This window comes from Zootoca vivipara, chromosome 14 (assembly GCF_963506605.1).
Source record: "Zootoca vivipara chromosome 14, rZooViv1.1, whole genome shotgun sequence".
NCBI classification, from domain to species: Eukaryota; Metazoa; Chordata; class Lepidosauria; order Squamata; family Lacertidae; genus Zootoca; species Zootoca vivipara.
The window spans coordinates 7,877,763-7,897,785 of NC_083289.1; the positions used below are offsets into that span (position 1 = coordinate 7,877,763).

The following is a 20,023-nucleotide window of genomic DNA, read 5'->3' on the forward strand; positions in this document are numbered from 1 at the left end:
CAACTAAGTTCTAAAGACATGGGTGGCGCTGTGGTCTAAACCACTGAGCGTAGGGCTTGCCAGTCGGAAGGTCCGCGGTTTGAATCCCTGGGACAGGGTGAGCTCCCATTGCTCGGTCCCAGCTTCTGCCCACCTAGCAGTTCGAAAGCACATCAAAGTGTAAGTAGATAAGGTAAACAGTGGGAAGGTAAACAGCGTTTCAGTGCGCTGCTCTGGTTTCGCTGGCCACATGACCCAGAAAAACTGCAGACAAACCTCAGCTCCCTCGGCCAGTAAAGCGAGATGAGTGCCGCAACCCCAGAGTCGTTCACAACTGGACTTAACTGTCAGGGGTCCTTTACCTTTACTTTTTTAAATTCTAAGGAATAGATCTATTGAAATGAATGGGCTGTATGCAATACTACTCCTAGTCAGATTAGACCCATTGAAATTGATGGATATGATCAATTTAGGTCAATTTGTGCCCTTGGGCCTACTCTTGAGTACACCTTGGCTACAACTCAATATTATTAAAACAGAAATCCAGAATAAAACAGCAGTTCAAAGGCATATGGAAAGCAGGAATTCAGAAAGTGGAGAGAAACAAAAATAGGGCCCTGGACAAAAATATGACTCTACATGAGATCTGATGTAACTGATGGTTTCTGCTTCACATATGGCAGAGGGAAGGGAGTTCTATAATGTTACAGTAGCAGAAAATGCCTGTTTTGGGATCACCATGATAAAGTCTAAATAGATGTCATGTTGGAAGGCTATTAACAAATACAATCAGACACTTACTTTTTTCCTGGCCTCCTCCGCAGGTCTTGCCCTGGCATTCCCCCAGAGGTCGCAACTCCTTCCAGAATCAGGGGCTGTTCCCGATTTAGGATGATGCTTAAGGAAGCAGATAAGAGCCTTTCAGAGAACAGTCTTATCTATTACACGACTTGGAACCATAGCTGCCAACCCTCCCGTTTTTGGCAGGAAACCCCCGAATTTAAATCTGTTTCTCGCTGCAACCCCGGATTGTAAAATACCCCGTAAATGTCCCGCTCACTGCTCGTTCACTTGCCAAGTGCTGCCTGGAATCGCCTCCGCGCATGCCTGGGCATGCGCAGAAGCAATTTCTGGTGCCCAGAAATTTCTGGCAGCCCGGCACCGGAAGTCGCTTCTGCACATGTTTGGACAGCTGGGGTGGGGCGAGGGCCAAGGGAAAGAGGCTGACCCCTTCGGCCAAACCTCACTTTGTTTGGTGGTTTTGGGGCCTTGGCAAGGTATCCTTCAGTCTATCTTCAAGTTGGGGGGTACAAAAGGGTTTGATAATCGGAAAATGCTGCATACAAAACAGAACAGGCATTCCTCTTAGGGTGTTTCTGGGGATGTTTCTTATGACATCTGTTTCACAGCCATAAGGTTGTGTTTAACATAGCAGCACTTATACTGGGGAATCATTTATTAGGCAGGGGTCGTCTGTGTTTTGTTTTATATGCTGTCTTAAAATGATTTCATTTACCCTGTCATGTGAGTGAGTTTTATGCCTTTTTTCCCTCTTTGATTTTATGTACACCACTCTTGAGAATATTTTTTTCTTGATTCCTCAGCATGCAATTTTATGTATAAATATAATAAAATAAATATAGAGACATAGGACGGCTGCCTTATACCAAGCCAGACCATGTTGGTTCGACGCTGACCGGCAGCAGCTCTCCAGGGTTTCAGCAAGGAGATGCTAGCAAGTGGAGCTGAGTCATTTTGCATGCATGACTTATGGATCAGGTTGTTTTTTCTACGTGACTGGTAGTCTGGGCTGGCTGCTGCTAGCACCACAGTAACATCACATGCCGGGGGATACCCTTTTAAAGGAGCAACTTATGTACCCAGCACTTTCATTGGCATTGTGTCTGGAAGTGCCCTTAGGCTTAGCGTCGTTTACTCTTTGGAAACAAAGATCTCAGGTTAACTGCTGCATCATAGTCCATGCAATAATACTGGGGGTGGGGCACACTGTTCAAAGGAATGAGCAGGTTGCAGTTAGACATTTCTTTGGCACAGTAATAGCCCAGAGGGCATAACGGCCTCGGCACCCTCTCCTCTCTCCAGGAAACACACAGTGGAAATTCACTCAGTGCCGTTGAAAGAACCTTAACCTTAAAGAACCTCCGCACTACCGTAAATATGCAGAGACAAGTTCATCTTCACAACCTTTCGTTCCTCCTCCAAACCAATTTAAACACCTTACATAGCAACCATTTAAAAACCATGGGGAAGTGGCAGAGGCATTATTTATTTATTTATTTTGGCAGGGTAAGGATTTCAGCTGGAAAATGGAGAGTGAGGAATACTTTTAAAACACATTTAAGGCACATCCCTGCCGCCCCCCCCCCCAATAGAATCCTTGTAGCTGTAGTTTGTTGAGGGTGGTGGTAACAGTCCCTGGGATACTTTAGAGGGGGAAATGTGCCTTAAATGGATGCTGTGTATCTGTGGAGCGAGTGCCGGGCGGCGCTTGAGATGAGCCCGGCTCACAGAGAATCAGCGGCTGAGCAGAGAGCTTACTTGTTGCCTCTATCCTTGTCGATGAAGGAGACTCGATTGTTCACATTTTGCCTGAATCTGTCAGGAATTCCTTCGAGAGACAAAATAAGGAAAGTCATGTCTGTTCATATGAAGCATTTTGCAGAACAAGGGGAAGAGAAAGAGCTCACTAACTTCGTAGGGTTGCGTCTCAGACCAAAGGTCCATATAGTCTGTATCTCACAGTGGCATTGTAAATATAGATGGATGAAGACATACACAGAGGCATTTCTAGCAGGAAATCAGTGGTGCAAAGAGACGCTTAACCCAAGTGCCAGACAGCCAGAGCCGTAGCTAGGTGATCTTACACCCCTGGCAGAACTGTCCAGATTGTGCCCCCAGCCACTGACAAATTAGCTCTTCTTTCCACCTCTCCTTCAAACCCCTCCCCCATTCAATTCACCCTCTATTTATAACCTTTTCTTATGAGGCATTAATCAATATTTTTATTTATAGACATATTTATGGACATATTTTATAGCCAGTTTTGCGCCCCGCCCCTTGCCTTCAGCGCTGGGCGGGGGGGCACCTCACCGCTCCCTAGCTACAGCCCTGCAGATAAGCCACCTACCTGGCGGTTGGGTGCTTGGCAATCCCACGCAAGGGCATTATGATTGATGCCATAGGATTGAAAGGTGGTTTATCCTGCCCACCTGTCAAAGTTGGCCCACAGGATGGCTTCAGGAAGAGATGGGGAGCCAAAAAGATTGCCCATCGTTGAGGTAGAAGGAAGTCTGATTCTCCTTTTCAAGTCCAATCACGCTCAACCAGTGTTGTGAGGGTTGGAAATTCCAAATTTACCTAACAAACTCAGCTGCCACGGCTTAATTTTGCCTTTCCATGCCCCCCCTCCCAAGCTTAGGGCCTGGGCTCTCCCTTTTCCATTACCTTTAACGCAGAGGTGAGTGAAGCGAAGCTCGTGGTCGTGGTCTCGCAGCATGTAGTTAAAATCTTCCCAGGTGAGCTCCTCTTTGTCTTCGAACCCCGACTCCTTGAACAAGGACTCTATGACCTTCTCAGTCTGATCTCGCGAGAGGCAGTTGTTGGAGATCTCAATGAAAGACCTGAGGGGCAGGAGAAGACAACGCGGTCAGCAAACAAGGAGCCTGTTACAAAAGCTGCCATGAATCAAAGGGCCGTGTGGCAAAGTGGCATGGGTACATGGGAAATGTACAGAGTAAAATTTATGTTCAGAAAAGGGGCTCAGAACATCTGAGTCTTCACTAAGACCCTTGCAGTCAGAAGTCCTTCCCAAGCATTTCTGGTCATTAACAACGTAACCTCTACCAGCTTCATTTTTCCTTACATTATGCATTCTGTTCTCAGCTGAGAGTTTATGATACTAGATGTCATATGTGTACTGAGCATTGATTAATTTTTTTTAAAAAGAATATCAGAATCCACTAGGGATAAACTGTTGCCTCCTGTGAATTTCAATTTCAACACTGGGGCTGGAGAATCCACTCTCTGTCACTGGCCTTGTTCCTTACCCTGTAGGGCTTTTGCCTGGAAGGAATGTGTCCTTTCACTTGGATAACACATTTTGCTCGGCTGGATGGAGGGTAGAGAGAAACTGGCCTGCTGTACAAAGTTACTGTTTACATTTCTTGACCTGTTTGCTCTGGCCCTGCCCACCACTGATATGCGGCCCTTGGGAGAAGAAAATGTGGCCCTCCGGCTGAAAAAGACTCCTGTCCCCGGCACTAGACAATACCTCAACATCCTGAAGAATTCTTCCTTTGAAAGAAAGCCATTTCCATCTATATCGTACATGGTGAACATCAGTTTTGACTTTTCTTGGGGAGATCCTGGTGGAGGCAGAATAAGATGAGTAACATCAAAAATACTTACCATAAAAATGCTTATCATAAAGCCCGTTTGATAAGGAATTTTTATGAGAGCCCAATCCTCTAGCCCCACAATAACTTCAGAGGAACTGATAACTGAAGGGGTGGGATTTGTGTTCCGGGAAACCGGTGGGTGAGAGGAGGTGGGAGAGACTATTGTTGCAGCCTGACACATGACGATGAGGCAGATCTCTCGGTTTCCCTTGTTTTCTTCACTCTTTAGATTCGGTTCTTCACATCCGAACATCAGCTGGCAATTTTATTTAAAATCCTCATAAAAATCTACCTGCACTTTAGTGCAGAATACAATTTTGAAATGCAATTTCACTTAATGTATACATTCCTAGAAAGCCATTTCCTCTGATACAATGCATTTTTGTATGTTATTTTCACTAAAATATGCATTTCTAGGCACACTTTTGCCCTGTTGGTTTTTCCACACATTATTTGGTTGGAGGACCAAATTGCAAAATTTGGGTAGGTGTGAATTTTTGAAGAAACGGCTATGTTTTGGTTGGCATACTGTTTGGAATTGGTTGTTAAATGTGAACTGAATCAAATTTCTCTCCCACCTTTATTGGGACTGGCCTTCCCATAATTATCCTGATCAGTAGCTTCTCACGTTGGCTGAGCAGGACTCACTTCCTGCTGAACCAACATGATTCCCCATTGACCATCTGGCTGCTGGTCTCTCCTACTAGAGATGTTCCTTGACGTACACATGATAAACACCTGGAATGTTTTCCCGCATAGAATTCTGAATGCCCTGGTTAGGCTCCATTCCCTCCCAGTCTTTTTAGCTGATACCCCATTTCACCTTTCATAAAGACCACCAAGATGTCTAGGAACTCCCGGAATGAGAGATATCCATTGCCGTCTTTGTCAGCGAGTGAGAACATGGAGTCCACAAACACAGACTGGGGCTTGAGCCCCAATGCATCTGCAAACTCTGTCCTGCTCAGCTCACACTTCAACGCTTCCTTGGCTTTCTGAGAAGTTTCCAAGCTGAGCTCCCCAGCGTCTAATCTGTCGATGTCTAGAACCTGAAAAGGACAAGACACATGGTGAGGTTCCTGGAAGAAGACTTCACAGGCTTCCCAGGAATAACAGAGCTGCAAAAACTCAGGGCCCCTTTCTCTCTGCTCTGCAAATATTGTTGTTGCTGTTTAGTCGTTTAGTCGTGTCCGACTCTTCGTGACCCCATGGCATACCTGCCAAGTTCCGGCCTGAGAAATAAGGGACTGGACCGGAAGTAGCAGACCGGAAGTAGCGCTGTCGCCATTTTGGAACTGGGCAGAGCATGCTCAGAAGCGACTTTTGATGCTGCTCTGCCCTGTTCCAAAATGGCCGCCGCACCAGAAGTTGCGCTGCAGCCATTTTGGAACTGGACAAAGCAGCATCAAAAGTCGCTTCTGAGCATGCTCCGCCCAGTTCCAAAATGGCCACCGCGCCAGAATAAACCAGGAAAAAACAAAAAAATCCATTTTTTCGGCTGGGGGCAGCTGGAAAAACGGGGGTTTCCCAGGGAATACGGGAGACTTGGCAGCTATGCCCCATGAACCATAGCACGCCAGGCACTCCTGCAAATATTAGTTTAAAATAACTTAAACTATTAAATATTACTTTAAAATAACTTAAACTATTAAATATTAGTTTAAAATAACTTATCAACCAAGGTTTGATTTCTGTCTCCACAGAACATCAATCGGATCATGAAAGCATTATGTAAGTGCCTCTATTTTAGGGTTAACAAAAAAGAATACAGGAAATCCCCAACAATTAAAAGGACATAGTTCTCACACTGGGAGACAAGCTGCTGTAAGGAAGAATGAGCAATGACTTATTCATGCCACATTTGGGCAAAGATTTCTGGCAAGAAGTGCAAGGGAATGTTCTTTCATATTATGTTGGACCAGAAACCGGAAGGCGGTATTGCCAGATTCTGGGAGCGACTAGGCAGTCATGTTTTCTGATGTCTCTGCACTGTAAATAGTATGCACAATAAAACTCTTAAAGACAGAGCAGACTGGAGCGTCTTTACTCGGGAGTAGCCGCAACAATCCCCTGACAGATGTAAAATGAGTATTTTAAAATGTAAAACAGAAAATTTAATAAAAATCATATATATAAATAAGAAATGCTGGCCTTAGCTGTCTTTTCCCCACCCTTTTGCTTACTGCAATATTTGAGAGGCAGTATTTGGAGGTGGGGTTAGAATGCTGGGAATACACAAAGGACAGCAGGTTCGAATCTCACTGGGGAAATCTTAGGCCTGCCACTGTCTCCAACTCTCACTGAGCACCCAAGGTATATCTGTGAGGATAAAAATGGAGGATGTGCATGATTCTGAACATCTTGGAGAAAGGGTGGGATTTTAAAAAATGAATGAAATGAAACAAACTACCATGCTCCTTCTTGCCATGCTCATCAGGCTCTGCATTTTTGAAGGGGGCTTAAAAAAATATGTGCCAAATTTGCCTAGGGTTATACCCAACGCTAGCCCTACACAGTATGCACCCACTGAAGTTAGTGAACACGTGTCCTTCATTAATTTCAGTGAATCTACTCTGAGTAGTAGATTCTGACAGCGTCACTGACATGCAATCCTCTTGGTGGGATGAGCATTTTTCAAGGAGGAAGTGGAGGAAGTCATGATGGGAACACATCCCCTGTGGGACTCTAAAAGTAGCTGTCCTATACTGAAAGGTTTTTGTCAAATAGGTAGGCACAAGCACAGATCTATCCCCGAGAAGGGCTATTTAAGGAAAGAGTTGGAAACATTTGCCTGAGTAACACAGTGCAACACTGAGGCTCTTTTTCACGTACACATGGCAAATTACCTTGATTATACACAATAACATCGTCAGCTTATCTTGTTTGCCTTCTACATGTTCTCAGAGACAGACGTTTACATTTGCAGCTATTTATATCTTAGTAGAAGGGATGCGGGTGACGCTGTGGGTTAAACCACAGAGCCTAGGGCTTGCCGATCAGAAGATCGGCGGTTCGAATCCCTGCGACGGGGTGAGCTCCCGTTGCTCGGTCCCAGCTCCTGCCAATCTAGCAGTTCGAAAGCATGAAGTGCAAGTACAGTGGTGCCTCGCTAGACGAATTTAATTCGTTCCACAGGTCTTTTCTTATAACGAAAAATTTGTCTAGCGAATCCCATAGGAATGCATTGAATTTATATATATATACCCTGTTTCTCATATTTTAAGGCATACCCATAAAATAAGCCATAGCAGGATTTTTAAGCATTCAAGGAATATAAGCCATACCCCGAAAATAAGACATAGTGATAAGCGCAGCAGCAATGCCGGCCACGGCAGGAGGAGGAGGAAAAAAATAAGACATCCCTTGAAAATAAGCCATAGTGTGTTTTTTTGAGGAAAAAATAAATATAAGACGTGTCTTATAATATGAGAAACACGGTATATATATTTTTCCCATAGGAACACATCGATTGAATTTCAATGCATTCCTATGGGAAACCGCGATTCGCTAGATGAATTTTTCATAAAATGAATTCGTCTAGCGAGGCAACCTCCGCTCGAAAAATCATTTCGTTAAGTGGAAATTTCGTTAAGCAGGGCATTCGTTAAGCGAGGCACCACTGTAGATAAATAGGTACCGCTACAGCGGGAAGGTAAACGGCATTTCCGTGTGCTGCTCTGGTTCGCCAGAAGCGGCTTTGTCATGCTGGCCACATAACCCGGAAGCTGTATGCCAGCTCTCTCGGCCAGTAAAGCGAGATGAGCGCCACAACCCCAGAGTTGTCCGCGACTGGACCTAACGGTCAGGGGTCCCTTTACCTTTACCTTTATTCGATTCATGGCTTTCTTTGAAACAAGTCTCATTGTGTTCAGAGGGCCTTGCTGCCAGGTTTGTGAACACTGTGGGTGGTATTCAATGCTAGTCCTACACTGAGTAGACCTATTGCAGTTAATGACCATGGCTAACTTAGGTTCATTCCTTTTAATGGGTTTACTCTGAATAGGATTAAGTTGAATACATTCAATTAACCTGGTGCACCAACAGAAGTCAGTTGCTCTTTTGTCTGTCCTGAATCTTTCAACAGCCAACTTCTTGGATGTCCCCAAGTTCTAGTGTTATGAGAGTACCTGGGCAAATATATGCCTGAAGAAAATATCTAGGATGTCCTTTCTCTGCTCCTTGGTAACAGCCTTCTTCAGCAGCTGCTGTTCCTTCATGTCGGATATGTGGAGAGAGAGTCCATTTCTTTCAAGGTAGACCTTCAGACGATTAAGAAACTCCTTTCGCTCTGCCTCTCCATCAAATTGCAACACCTATGAATAAATGAGATGGAGTAGTTCTGATTGTGGAAATCCCTTCTCAGGAATATCTCTTTTTTTTATCTTTCTACATAGCAACTAAAAATATTGGATGGACAATGTTGCTTCAGCTGCTGTTAATTGATTTGTTTTAAATTGAGGCTTAATAAGGGATTTTGGCTGACAGGAAGTCAGGATTTCAACAGACATTACATTCAATGAGTGTTCAATGTGTGGACACAAATATCTGAGCTGCATGCTCAGTGCTGGATTGAAGCTGAAGCTTAAATATTTCAAAGGACCTGTAAATACATCTTTAAACTATATTTAAAGTTTAGCATAATTGGCTTTCTGTATGTCAACAGTTTTCATATATGCTAAGTAAGAAATCAGAAGACATTTCTGTTTGAAAGCATTTCAAATGCAGATATGCTTACTGGAAGACAAATGTTTTAGTTTTTTTAGTTGCATCTTCATCTATGTATCAGTATATAAAGGCAAACATAATTTTTTATTATTTCTATGTCCATTTCTGTTAGAATGATGCATATTTTTGGTAATGCAATTGAATAGGCCCTCTTAAACTTGACACAGCTTAGAGCAGGTGCTGGGAACCTTTGACCCTCCAGATGCTGCAGAACTACAACTCCCATCATCCCTGGGGCCGTTGGCATGCTTGTTGGGCCTGATGGAAGTGGCAATTCAGCACTACCTGGAGGGACAAAGGTTCCCCACACGTGGCTCAGGGCTTCAGCATGTCTTAATCTGGGCCTGTGCACGCTCTTAAAGTTATTCACTTACAATGTCCAAGGAGCGTACAGTCTGTGTACACAACATTTGAGCTGTACAACACTTGTCCATGGCATAGCTGCCAAGTCTCCCGTATTCCCCGGGAAATCCCCATTTTTCCAGCTGTTCCTAGCTGAAAAAATGGATTATTTTTTTTGTTTTTTCCTGGTTTATTCTGGCACGGCGGCCATTTTGAAACTGGGAGGAGCATGCTCAGAAGTGACTTTTGATGCTGCTCTGCCCAGTTCCAAAATGGCTGCAGTGCGACTTCTGGCATGGCGGCCATTTTGGAACTGGGCAAAGCAGCATCAAAAGTCACTTCTGAGCATGCTCCGCCCAGTTCCAAAATGGCGGCAGCGCTACTTCCGGTCTGCTACTTCTGGCCCGGTCCCTTATTTCTCGGACAGCAACTTGGCAGGTATGGTCCATGGGTACAGACAGCAGCATGTGAACAAGTCTAATGTTTTCAATATAGTTAATGAATGAGTAAACAAGCAGACAGACACCGTACAAGTTGCATACCAGGTCATATTCTTTGGGGATCTTCAACAGCAAGGTTTTGTTGCCCTTGTTGTTGGAAAGGACGGTTTCCACCTTTTGCTGGCTTTTCAGAAAGATGCTCCGAAGCACGGCCAACTTGCAGTCAAGAACTTTGATCCCCTTGTCTTCCTGCAGCTGAAGGTAGACTAGAGAGCTGTCCGTCTTGGAGTCTTGCCATTCAAATGCTGGGAGAAAGGAATAGATTTATTGATATCTTGCCTTGGGTGCAGGACTCAAGGAGGCAAGTGGGATAAATTGAAACAGATACAACCAAAAACACACAGTAATTTTAATAATAATTTTAGCATCAGAGCTTTCCTTCTTCTAGATGGGCTACCTTCCCAGGTTGGCAAGCTCCATCTGCCGCTCACTTCCCTCTGCAGCAGGTGCAGAAACTGCCTTCTTGACCAGTGGACCAATTATTGCATGGGTAGGCAAACTAAGGTCCAGCGGCCGGATCCGCCCCAATCACCTTCTAAATCCGGCCTGCGGACGGTCCGGGAATCAGTGTGTTTTTACATGAGTAGAATGTGTCCTTTTATTTAAAATGCATCTCTGGGTTATTTGTGGGGCATAGGAATTCATTCATTATTTTTTTCAAAATATAGTCCCGCCCCCTACAAGATCTGAGGGACAGTGGATCGGCCCACGGCTGAAAAAGTTTGCTGACCCCTGAATTATTGGTCTCATCCACTCAATCCGCCAGAGGCTGTCTTCGTATGCAGAGAAAGTCGCTAACGCACAGGATCCATCGGCTACCCTCACCAGGTTCAGCCGGTCAGTCAAAGTCATTCCCAGGGTGTGGCCTCTGTCGCATGCTGACCAGAGCCACAGGTGAGAGGGGCAGGGGACCAAAGGTAGGAGACCAAGGTGGACAAACTACCCCAGAAGGAGCATGGCATGTCCTCCACCAGAAGTACCAGCCCTCCCCTAACACCCCACATACCCCTAGCACAGATGTAGAGAGGAAGTAATAATACTGTTTGCTGAGCAAAGAACAAAAGATATTCAAGGAGACTTTCCCCACTACTCCTGCATCTTCAGGAGCCTCTGGGGCCCGATGCTTTGGGAAATGCCTCACCGTGGATAGAATCTGCAGATATTTCTGCCTGCACCGAGGGGCTTTGCTTCTTCTTCTGCAGCTTCTTGAACGCTCTCCTCCGAAAGGCAGCAACGATCCAGGCAACAAACAGACTCACTGCAGAGACACCAATGGGACATGCCTGGATGCAAAGCTAAGCCCTAGCAGCCAGGGTTGCTTGCCGCTAATGACCGTGCCGGGGGTTGGCATTGCAGGGGACCCACTGCCAACTCCTGAAGCAGCCTTCTCCAACTTGGTGCCCACCAGGTATTTTGGTCTGCAACTCTCATCAGCCACAGCCAGCAGGGAGGATGAGCGTTGCGGTCCAGTAACACCTGGAGACACATATTCCCCATTCCTGATCAAACTGTACATTTTATGAAATAAATAATAAACAAACAAACCATGGTCTTTTTCAACGTGGTGGTTGGTCCTAGAGATAGGTGAATATGCCAATTTCAGTTTCTCTCAGTTCTCCAATCTTAAAATTGGTTCTCCATGTTTGCAATTTAATTATATTTTTTTAATAAAAAGCTCTTGTGAAAATTCATCAGCATTTTAGTGTGAATTTCTCCAAATAGACACATTTTGAGAGGCAGCTTTTCCTAATATCCTACATTTTTGCAAAGCAATTTCCCCTAATATAAGGAACTTCTATAGGTTTATGTTCAGCAATATATGCATTTATTATTTATTATGCATTTGGAAAAACCACACAGCAAAATTTGGAGAAGTGTGAATTTCAGAGGATGACTGTCTTGGTTCAAATATTGTTTTGGAAACTGTGAATTTGGTAAAATTTCGCCTTTTAATGCCTAATGAACTGAATGAAAACCCCAATGGCTGTTTGCTCCAATTCAGCTTCAAAGAGTGGGTTTTCAGGGGGGGGGGAGCTTTAAAGTGGGGACCTGTGCTTGGAAGGAGCAACGCAAAAGGTGTGACATCAGTTTCAGCAAGAACACATGACTCTCCTCAAAATAGTACAGGTTAAGAGCTGCATAATCTGGAAGCTGCAGAACCGGCGGCAGTGTTTGGGGTCGCCCACTGATTAAATCAGCTTAGACCAGGCACCCCCAAACTGCGGCCCTCCAGATGTTTTGGCCTACAACTCCCATGATCCCTAGCTAACAGGACCAGTGGTCACGGATGATGGGGATTGTAGCATACCTGCCAAGTTCCTGCCGGAAAAATAAGGGATCGGCAGACCGGAAGTAGCGCTGCTGCCATTTTGGAACTGGGTAGAGCAGCACCGGAAGTCGCTTCTGAGCATGCTCTGCCCAGTTACAAAATGGCCGCCGCACCGGAAGTCGCGCTGCCGCCATTTTGGAACTGGGCAGAGCAGCATCAAAAGCCGCTTCTTGAGCATGCTCCGCCCTGTTTCAAAATGGCCATCGCGCCAGAAATCGCTTCTGCGCATGTCCAGAGACTCCAGACAAGTGCAGAAGGAGCCTCCCCCGGCCGGTAAGTAAACCGGGGGGAAAACAAAAAAATCCGTTTTTCCAGCTGGGAACGGCTGGAAAAACGGGGGTTTCCCGGGGAATATGGGAGACTTGGCAGCTATGGATTGTAGTCCAAAACATCTGGAGGGCCGAAGTTTGGGGATGCCTGGCTTAGACTCAGTACCAATGACTCATGGAAGACTCATCATATAAACATGGCCATACTTTGCAGAAACTTTTGATAGCAGTGCAGCACCCCTAAGGACATGACCCCAATCCAACCCCTCCTTGGGATGTAAAGTAAGCAAAACCTGGTCTGAAACAAACCTAGAGGGAAGCAACAGAGAGCAAGGATGGTGATCACAAATCCAGGTACACTCCCTGCGAAGTAATCCAGTACGGTTAGCTTGACGCAGACGGGCAGCAACTCTGAAGTCACTTGCTGGGGCTGAGGACATGGAGCACCTGGGAAGACAGACAAAGTGGCCGGGGCATTAGACCAAACTGATCACTTGTGCCCTCACCCACCCAAGAGTTCCTGAAGATTGCATAAATGCAGCAAGTATTTATCTCTCCCATGGTTGCAATTCATATGCAGACCCACCCCACTCCAGCGACGCTTTGATCTTATGTCAACTCCCATCCAGGCCAAGAGACAACTTGCTCCAAGTTCTCTGGCCAAAAGGGATGGAGCTCGCTTTGGCAATGGCATTTTTACTGCTTCTCTATCTCTCTAGCAGACAGAAAGCATCTCAGGTGATCTAGGTTTACAGGTGTGGGTACACTGAGGGGATAGTGTGTTGAAATTCTGGAAATTACTCCATACCGCAACAATGGACTGAAGAGATTGTGGCATCTAACATCAAAATAAATGACGCCGCTCTTGCAGCAAGATGGAAGGAATGTCATAAAAATGCTCCCACTGTAAATATCACAAGGTGCAAAAAAAACCAACCACCCCAAAAAGCCTACATTATTCCTTTTTCCAAATGAAATATTGATATATTTAAATTGCTTCAAGCCTTTTGAATGAGAGTGGATCATTTTCAATCTGGATCATATTCAGTCTGGTTAAAACCTCTGGCTGCATTCAGACATAGCCCAAACAACCACAGCTTAACGTATTAAAAACAACAACCCACACACACACCCTTGGGCTTATATGCTCCCATCTCCCCTTCTCTAACACAGCTGCAGGGAACAGAAAAGAAATATTCACTTTCTGTTTCAACACAGTTTGTTGTTTTGTTTCCAAACCATGACAAACTCTAGTGAGCTTTAATTCCAGATTATCTGAACAAGCAACACCAAACCATGGTGTCTGGTCCTGGTCTATTTGGATAAGTAGACAAGGGTTATGGAACGGATCCTGTGGGGTTGCTATACCGACTGGTCAACAGCCCAGAACATAAAACCCACCGTCGTGCAAGAAAAACACTTTTGCCTGGATGTCTTTTGACTCTGCATCAGTGACAGCTTCCAGGATGTCATGGAATGTGGTACTTTTAATTTCTTTAATCTCGTCAGAGGAGAATAACCTGAGAAAGGAACAAGGAGTCAGCAAAAGGGTTAAGTGAAGCCCCAGCCTGTTGTAGTCTGTGGGGTCCTGGGCAGAAGCGCACTGCTAGTACAGTACTTGATACATGATCCCTTTAAACTGGTGACCCATTTCCCCCTTCCCGATGGCCCCAAGCTTCAGATCCAAATTCCGTGCCAACAGATATGAATTATGCCATGTATGTAAAGGTAAAGGTAAAGGGACCCCTGACCATTAGGTCCAGTCGTGACCGACTCTGGGGTTGCGCGCTCATCTCGCATTACTGGCCGAGGGAGCCGGCGTACAGCTTCCAGGTCATGTGACCAGCATGACAAAGCCACTTCTGGCGAACCAGAGCAGCACATGGAAACGCCGTTTACCTTCCCGCTGTAGCGGTTCCTATTTATCTACTTGCATTTTGACGTGCTTTCGAACTGCTAGGTTGGCAGGAGCTGGGACCAAGCAACGGGAGCTCACCCCGCCACAGGGATTCGAACCGCTGACCTTCTGTTCAGCAAGCCCTAGGCTCAGTGGTTTAACCCACAGAGCCACCTGGGTCCCTATGCCATGTATGTACACTGTGCAAATTAAACATGTTTGTGCGTGCTTGGAATTTTTGTGAAGCTCTGAAATATGTAGGGGGCATCATGATATTATGCAGGACATGGAAGCCCTGGCCTGAACCAATGGAGATGGCATCTTATGGCTTTGGAGATTTCACACTGCTCTGCATTTTCAAGTGTGCCTTTATAGCCATAAGGTCTAGAACCTTGGGCAGTAGAACCATGGGCAGTTTTGGGGGGGGTTAAATGTTCAGGTGGCTGCATTTTACATCTAATATTCAAAATGTTGTGCTTGTAGAGATTTGCAACATGCACACAATCTTGCCATTTAACTATTCCTTGTACCAGCACAAAAGCTGGAGAATTTATCATACCATGTGCACCTCCTGAGTATATATGACTTTTAAGAAAATTAGCTTATCGATGTTGGCTTATTTTTTTTATAAAAAGATATTGCACAGGGACGGTGCAGTTATGAAGTCAGGAGAGTTAAATCTTTCCACAAGCTAGTGCCTCAGTTTCAAGAGAAATACATTTTCCCATCACTCAGCCTGCAATTTGCTGCTGCTGTGAAAATGTGATCCTTCCCACTCAGCAATTAGCACTGAACTTCCAACCCTCTCATTTCCACAGCCCCAGTGTCTTTTTTCCCTTTCCTTTTAGAGTAGCTTGCCCCACTGCCCTCTGCACCGAGAAGATTTATCATTGTTGTCACAACAACTTCTAGGGCTGCTCATTCATTTAGACCAGGGTTGGGGAACCTCAGCGCTGGAGGACCAATATTGGTCTTACAGCCCTATCTGTCTCCACAGGCCACACCCACTTCCAAAAGCCACACCCTCCAGGAGTGCTTTTGCCTGGCTGCTCTGTGTCTTTGAACTGTGAGAATGCCTTGTTTTCCTTGGTCCAGTATACCTGAAAGAGTGTCTCCTCCCCCATCGTTCTGCCCGGACACTGAGGTCCAGCGCCGAGGGCCTTCTGGTGGTTCCCTCACTACGAGAAGCCAAGTTACAGGGAACCAGGCAGAGGGCCTTCTCGGTAGTGGCACCCACCCTGTGGAATGCCCTCCCACCAGAGGTCAAAGAGAATAACAATTACCAGACCTTTAGAAGGCATCTCAAGGCAGCCCTGTTTAGGGAAGCTTTTAATGTTTGATGAATTTCTGTATTTTAATATTTTGTTGGAAGCCGTGGCTGGGGGAACCTGGCCAGATGGGCGGGGTATAAATAATAAATTATTATTATTTATTATTATTATTCCTGGATGCGTAAAAGCGTGTCTTTGGGTACAGAAACCTCTCACCTCTGCATGACTGGAATGTAACTTACTGTATAAAGCTGCACCCACTTTTGCATCTGGCCCCACCCACCACTGGTACATGGCCCCTAGAAGGTTGCCCATGAGGCAATGTGGCCCTCAGGCTGAACAAAGTCCTCCATCCCTGACTTAGATCGGGGCTTGGTGTTTTCAAGCATTTCCAAGGCTCACATCCTACTAAGAGGTCCACTGTCAATCACTGGAGCCTCCTGGCCCCGCTGCTGCTGCTGGAGGAGCAAGGAGGAGGAGGAGGAGGAACAGCAGTAACCGCAACACATTTTGCTTGCACTCTCATCCTGCAAACAGGATGGTGCACGTTTGGCCCAGACAGAAGGCAAGTGAATTTGCAGAATGAGGCAAGAATAGGAGGAAAAGGAGGAGAGGGAAGTGGCTGTACTCAAGCCCTTGCTGAAGGGCTCTCTCAAAACCTGAAAGCCAGGGATGGAGAATCTGGCCCTCCTCCTTGGGGGGGGGGCTGTATTTGAGACATTATAGAGCAGGGTGGGGAGAGAAACTGTGGTCCTCCAGTTTGCTGGACTACAACTCCCATCATCCCTGGCTTTTGGTCTTGCTGGCAGGGGATGATGAGAGTTCAAGTCCAATGACACATGGGGGGGTGGCCACATCTTTCCAACCTCTGTCACAGAGCATGGATCCCCATGATGCGGTTAAAGCATATTAAATGCACATGACTTCCCCCAGAGAGCCCTGGGAAACTGTGGATTGTTATAAAGGTGCTGCACACTGTAGCTCTGTGAGGAGGAAACTATGGCTCCCAGGAGTCACAAATATGATGTAAATTTGTAGTGTGAATCTGTCTAGAGTTTCTGGTACTTGGTGGCAACAGCAAGAAATTTCCTCCCTCTTTCTGCAAGCTAGCCTTCCCGTTGTACATGCGCCCCATGCTTATGAATGTTTTCAAAAAGTTGGTTAGCTGTTACCCATTCTTGGTGTTTTCAAACCAGAAACGGTCTCCATCCCGTAAGCGAAGAAACTGGTCCTGAATGATGCTGCGGAAGAGCTTTCTATCAGCTTCCAACAGGCCCCCCAGCAGCAGTTCCAGGCGGTCTGTGTCACTGCCGTACATCTCTGCAAGTTCTCTGCAAAGCTGGGAACAAGCCGCAAGGTTAGGTTGTCGCATCAAGACGAGCGGGAGGCTTTCCAGGCTGCTTGGTTAGAGGGGCAGGCTGCATCGACACCGTACATTTAAAGCACATGATTTCCCTCAAAGAATCCTGGGGACTTTATGAAGGCTAAATTACAGTTCCCAGGATCCTTTGGTGGAAGCAATTGTGTATACCATATGTATGGCATATACAGAAAGAGAGAGGCTGCTTTGAATCTGTCAACCACAGCAGCTTCACTCTGATCATACAGAAGAAGAACAAAAGCCTTCAAAACATTTTTCTGCAGAGCGGCGGCAGGTGCTATGGAAGCAGTGCTACAGTGCTTGGTGAGAAAGTGCTCTGTGGCTTTTTTGAGCTTGTAAAGGTAAAGGGGCCCCTGACCATCAGGTCCAGTCGTGTCCGACTCTGGGGTTGCAGCGCTCATCTAGCTCTATAGGCCGAGGGAGCTGGCGTTTGTCTGCAGACAGCTTCCGGGTCATGTTGCCAGCATGACAAAGCTGCTTCTGGCGAACCAGAGCAGTGCACGGAAATGCCGTTTACCTTCCCGCCGGAGTGGTCCCTATTTATCTACTTGCACTTTGATGTGCTTTCGAACTGCTAGGTGGGCAGGAGCTGGGACCGAGCAACGGGAGCTCACCCTGTTGCAGGGATTCGAACCGCCAACCTTCTGATCAGCAAGCCCTAGACTCTGTGGTTTAACCCACAGCACCACCTGGGTCCCTTTTGAGCTTGTACATCTCCCAAAGACCTTAATGCAGCCTTCCTTAACTTTGGCCCCTCAGATGCTGGACTACAGCAGGGCTAATGGCCAGGGATGATGGGAATTGTAGTTCAACAACACCTGGGGGCTGGAGACTAGGGAAGGCTGTCTTAAAGAGGGCAATGGGCAGGCCTGAAAGCTGTGCAGCAGTGAAGCTGACTTACAGTAGGTCAGGTGATTTATATCTAGCAATGCCTGCTCCGACTAGCAACAGATCCCCAGGGACTCAAGGAGGTAACTCCCCCCCTCCCCCATCTGATACATAATTTTAAAATATATAATTGGAGGTGTCAAGGATTGAACCCGGGAGCTGATGCGTGCAAAACAGGTGCTCTTCTACTAAGTTGAAGGGTTGCAAAATTGTGAGGCTTTGCCTCTCTTGCAATGCTTCAGCTGCCTGAATTTTCTCAGGTAATGTCTGATTTTCTACGGGGCGCAGCACAGAAATGCAGGGTTGCTCTTATAGGCACTTGGGGAAATGCTCCATCTCCACGGATGGTCCTGCTTATAGGAGACAAAATGCACCCTGTTTAATGCCCGGCTTATCTATGCCCCCACCCCCTACAACACCTCTGACAGAGTACCGTTTCATTTGGGTGGATGTCCTGCCATTTGGTAGCCACGGAGTGGTTGAAGAACTCCCTTGCTTTATTATAAGTAGTTAATCCAAGGTCCCGCCCACGGTGAATCCAGTTGGCTACGAAGTCCATGCGGGAGTACTTCAGGGTCCCGTACCAGTAATCTGGAGAACAAGTGCAACACAGGACCATCAAGGCACTGCAACACAGAAGAGTCCCTGCAGAGAGCAGAATGGTGGCCTTGGCAAGGCACCTCTGAGCGCTCAGACGGGCATCTGCTCTAGAAGGAACCCTTCTTCCACCTGCTTCCACATTAGGACTCCTTAGTGTTAGTGCCAAGGCATCCCTGTTCAGCTTTAAGCTGTAAGTGGAAATGTAAAAGTGGTTCCACGGTAAATGCTGAGCTTCCTCTCCATTGCAAAACTCGGAGCAGAGCAAATTTTAGAGGATGGCTAAATTTTAGTTTGCCTTTAAAAAAAAAAGGCAAATCAAGTTCGCTTGCCTTTAAATGTGAACTGAATCAAGTTTCTCTGCCATCCTTACTCATAATAGGCCCACTGAAATGAACGGAGTTCATGGTGAATTAATAGACCTGGCCAGGTTCCAGCTGATTTTTTGTTTTGCAATGTGAGAATTAGGTAAATTCAACTTTAAATTGAAATTGAATCAAATTCCTCTCTCCATCCCTATCTGATAGTAAGGGAAACCTGATCTGAGGGGACATTTGAGGAGAACAACAGCAGAAAGTCTTAAACTGTTCCCCCCCCCCAACTTCCCTGTTGTACCAAAACTTTGCAAAAAGGGTGAAATGTCTCAATATATTGCAAAGCAACCTAAGGCTCATTGCAAGGGAGAAGGATTCCCACCTCCCTTCTGTGACTTGAAGTGAGGTCAGTCCTGTGGTTTTCCAAGCCAACCCAATGTAAGGAGGCATGGGTGCCAGGTTTTGCCCCACTTTGTGGGTGCCCAGTGCAGGCCTGTGACATCACATGTGTTGCGCATGTGTGACATCATGCGACTGGAGGAGGCCTGTTGTGGCCTCCAGAAGGCCAAATGGGGTTGTGGCCTCTGGAGGGCCTGATGAGGCCCACTGTGGCTTCGGGAAGGCCTGATGAGGCCCGTCACGGCTGTGGGAAGGCCTGCTTTGGGCGGCAGCAATGAGCCTTCGGGCCTTCCCCAGGCCCCAGCAGGCCTTCCCGTAGCCACGATGGGCCTTTCCGCAGCTGTGGGGGCCCCCGTTGGGTCTTCTGGAGGCCACAATGGGCCTCCAGAAGGTAAGGAGGCTTGTGGTGGGGGGACGTATTGGTGGCGTGTGGAGCCACTCCAGGACCTCCTGGAGTTGGCCGCCCCTCTCATCAGCTGGCACTCCACCACTGAGCATGCTGACGTCGGGCACACACACACCCAGCACAAAAAATTGTGGGTGCCCTGCCCCTTCATGGGGAATGTTGTTGGGGCTGGAGCACCCACAGCCCCGCACAATTGGCGCCTATTTAAGGAGGGAGAAGTCAAAGCTCCATATGTTTTCAGAGAAGCTTGCGTGTGGAAAATCCCTTCACTTTCACTGAGCCTCAGAGAGATTTGCAACACACTGAAA

At 46.5% G+C, this 20,023-nt stretch overlaps 1 protein-coding gene across 1 annotated transcript in view; it reads right to left on the bottom strand.

The window, feature by feature from the left end:
- Positions 1-20,023, bottom strand: part of DUOX2 (dual oxidase 2) — a 60,113-nt gene that overhangs the window by 15,748 nt on the left and 24,342 nt on the right. Inside the window, exons 11-22 of the mRNA XM_060282514.1 lie at positions 18,433-18,590; positions 16,903-17,069; positions 13,964-14,082; positions 12,872-13,009; positions 11,106-11,222; positions 10,007-10,209; positions 8,525-8,710; positions 5,221-5,446; positions 4,271-4,364; positions 3,445-3,620; positions 2,539-2,608; positions 781-876 (exon numbers count right to left, since the gene is read on the bottom strand). Of these exons, the coding sequence (XP_060138497.1) occupies positions 781-876; positions 2,539-2,608; positions 3,445-3,620; positions 4,271-4,364; positions 5,221-5,446; positions 8,525-8,710; positions 10,007-10,209; positions 11,106-11,222; positions 12,872-13,009; positions 13,964-14,082; positions 16,903-17,069; positions 18,433-18,590 (1,750 nt within the window). The remainder of the gene's footprint in view (positions 1-780; positions 877-2,538; positions 2,609-3,444; positions 3,621-4,270; positions 4,365-5,220; positions 5,447-8,524; positions 8,711-10,006; positions 10,210-11,105; positions 11,223-12,871; positions 13,010-13,963; positions 14,083-16,902; positions 17,070-18,432; positions 18,591-20,023) is intronic.